This window comes from Sinocyclocheilus grahami, unplaced genomic scaffold (genome assembly GCF_001515645.1).
Source record: "Sinocyclocheilus grahami isolate Dianchi unplaced genomic scaffold, SAMN03320097.WGS_v1.1 scaffold2589.1, whole genome shotgun sequence".
Lineage (NCBI taxonomy): Eukaryota > Metazoa > Chordata > Actinopteri > Cypriniformes > Cyprinidae > Sinocyclocheilus > Sinocyclocheilus grahami.
In genome coordinates this window covers 10,610-13,403 of record NW_015507768.1, presented here as the reverse complement: position 1 = coordinate 13,403, position 2,794 = coordinate 10,610, and the positions used below count along the sequence as shown (strand labels likewise).

The following is a 2,794-nucleotide window of genomic DNA, read 5'->3' as shown; positions in this document are numbered from 1 at the left end:
ATAACACAAAATGAGATATATATATATATATATATATATATATATATATATATATATATATATATACAGTATATATATATATATGAAACTCTTTAAATATGCTGTTTATTCATCTTTCTTCTGACAGTCTTACTAAAAGGATGAACAGAAGATCTGCTATGAAGGCGTCTGCGGTGAGATGATCACCGTTATTTACAGTGTGTTTCTGCATGTAGAGATGTTTCCTACAGCCGCTATGAGCCATACAGAGATATGAAGAGTACAGGACACCTGATTCTATAGTTCTGCATCCAGTAAACAGTTCATCTAAATATTAAAGTCAGTGCAGTTACTCTATCAGATTATAAACATGAACTCATCTCCTTCTGTCGCTGTAGATGTCTGATCCCAGTGAAGACACATATACAGCTCTTGAGCTCAAGTCCACGACCTCTGACCTGTACGACACACTCACAGTAAGTGAGACGTCAAAGTCAGATCATCATCACAGATGATCACATGACCGATCTCTCGCTGTCTTCCACACAGACCGTTCGTCCCAGACCTCCTGAAGACTCTTGATCCTAAACATGAGAATCCATCAGTAAGTGTCTGAACTGCAGCTCCTCTCCATATAATCAATACAACTCTCTTCAGTTCTAGTTTGATTGTTTTATGAAGCGTGTGGAAGGTTTATAATGTTGCTGATGAACTTCAGTCAGTCGTTCTTCTTGTTGTTTCTTCAGATCAACAGGAAGATGCTGCAGTGAGAGGCGGAGCACAAAGGAACCAATCCTGAGCTCTGTGGGCGGAGCCACACATGATTGACAGCTGTCATTACTGAAGAGTTGATGAAGCCTTTTATTTCTTTATAGTTTAGGAAAGATGATGTAACAGTGAAATTAAATGAGTGTTATTGTATAGAAATAGATATAGAAATGTTAAAGTGAAGTAAGCTCACTGTTTTAACATTTTAAAATATCTTGTCCTGCAATATTTTAAATGTACATCTTCACAATGAACAATGTATTGTTTTTTTTGGTCTGGAATCATATTCTATATTGTAACCACACACACCTGCTTTCTTCCTTATTTGTCTGTATATGTTGTGGTATCTAGTCCTGTTAAACATACAGTGTTTTGTCTGTATTTCAGCAGTCAGGTGTTTCTCATCAGTAGCTCTAGCTGGTGCTGCTGCTGCTGTCGGTGTTTTACTCGGTGGAGCATCCGGTGCTTTCGTGATGTACATTTGGTAAGACGTTCCTTTCAGAAATAACTGCTGTATGTTTGCAGGGTTAAAATATACTTGTTTACCACGGATGCATGTATAACAGTTAAAAACTGCAGTTATTCCAGTAAGGGATGTGTGTGATTTCGTAAAGTTATGTTAATTAATGAATTTTTGAACATTTCTAAACAACATTTGTAGTGGCAGAGACTCCTGTTTGTCTACCACATGGGAAACGCCATTGACCAGTGTTTAACTCGTGCTTCCTCTTCAGTAAAATCCCAAAGTTGCTGGCACTCCGACATAACACCATTATATGCCGATGGTGCCACCTCCTATAGAGGACTCGAACACACAAACACACAAGACAACCAGACGAAACAACACTTAATCCAACATATTTCAAATAAACTCAGTATAGATAGTAATATGGCTCCTACAACATTGTTGTAGAAACACGTGGTTGGTCAGTCACTTTAAGTTCATCAATCCTGAATATCTTCAGGTGATTGAATCGAGGCTAAAGCAATATTTTAAATGTACATCTTCACAATGAACAATGTATTGTTTTTTTTGGTCTGAATAATATCAGCTTCAGTTTTCTGTCTGTTGTGTTGCTGTAACTTTCCCTTTAAGTGATCAGTTTTATTTGAGCTCTTCTCGTGTGTTTGTTCAAATCCTCAAACTAGCACCAGAGGTCAGCATCTCTGCTCCTGACATCAACACTGATGTGCATCAGCTGTAAATCACTATTACTCATCTTCATGTGTATGGTGTTTATACTGTACTGTGTTTAAAGTCCTTCATGTGTTTGTATTATAATTCTGAACGCATCCATTCAGCATCTCCTCTGGTTTCTTCAGTCTCTGTTTGCTTTGTCTTCTTACCTCATTATTAGTTGAATGTGTTTACTTGTATATTTCCTGCTTCAGGATGCATCTTTATTAAGAACATTTAAATTATATTTAGATGCGCATCATTTGAATATCAGTTCTGATTGGTCCGTTTCGTAATGAGAGGAGTTTATGCTGTCAGCCTCCTCTGGTTTCCTGAAGTCATTAAAACTCATTTGGGCTTCAGCAAATGAAAGAAAAGTGAAATAAAAATATGTCTTTCTGCACAAGTTCTGCACTTAAGTAAAAAAACTAAAAGGAAAGGGAGCCTCTCCTTAATGAATGCAAAAACATCACTAATCGTGATAATAAATGTGACGTCTGGCTACACAATCCTGTTCTCTAAACATCTTGAGTGAATATGTTTCAATTAACTTACAGAAAAAGATCATAACTTTCTTTAGTTAGTTTTATTCAAACTCAAGTTATTTTGTTCTCTTGTTAAGAGAGGGACTCTGATATTTCTGCAACTATGTAAAAATTAAAAGAGTGTCAACCACTGTGTTAAAACAGTCAGATATGTGTCTGCTGTTGATCTGATGAGCTTCAACACGGTAAGACAAACACATCAGTGCTTTAATGAGAACTGATTACTGTAGATGAAGCTCATGTAACACATGATTCCTGACATAATTTGATCAAAGACCTGATAATGAGTGATTATGAGCAGTTTTCTGTGCGATGTTGAGGAAAC

The 2,794-nt window shown here is 36.6% G+C and overlaps 1 protein-coding gene and 1 long non-coding RNA gene across 2 annotated transcripts in view; both read left to right on the top strand.

Annotated features, from left to right (window-relative positions):
* Window positions 1-2,794, top strand: part of LOC107575353 (B-cell receptor CD22-like) — a 33,085-nt gene that overhangs the window by 25,253 nt on the left and 5,038 nt on the right. The window contains exon 5 of the mRNA XM_016261746.1: window positions 378-455. Within this exon, the coding sequence (XP_016117232.1) occupies window positions 378-455 (78 nt within the window). The remainder of the gene's footprint in view (window positions 1-377; window positions 456-2,794) is intronic.
* LOC107575356 (uncharacterized) lies at window positions 382-872 on the top strand. Its single transcript, XR_001607856.1, has 3 exons — window positions 382-455; window positions 529-583; window positions 726-872. It is a non-coding gene; the product is annotated as an uncharacterized lncRNA (long non-coding RNA).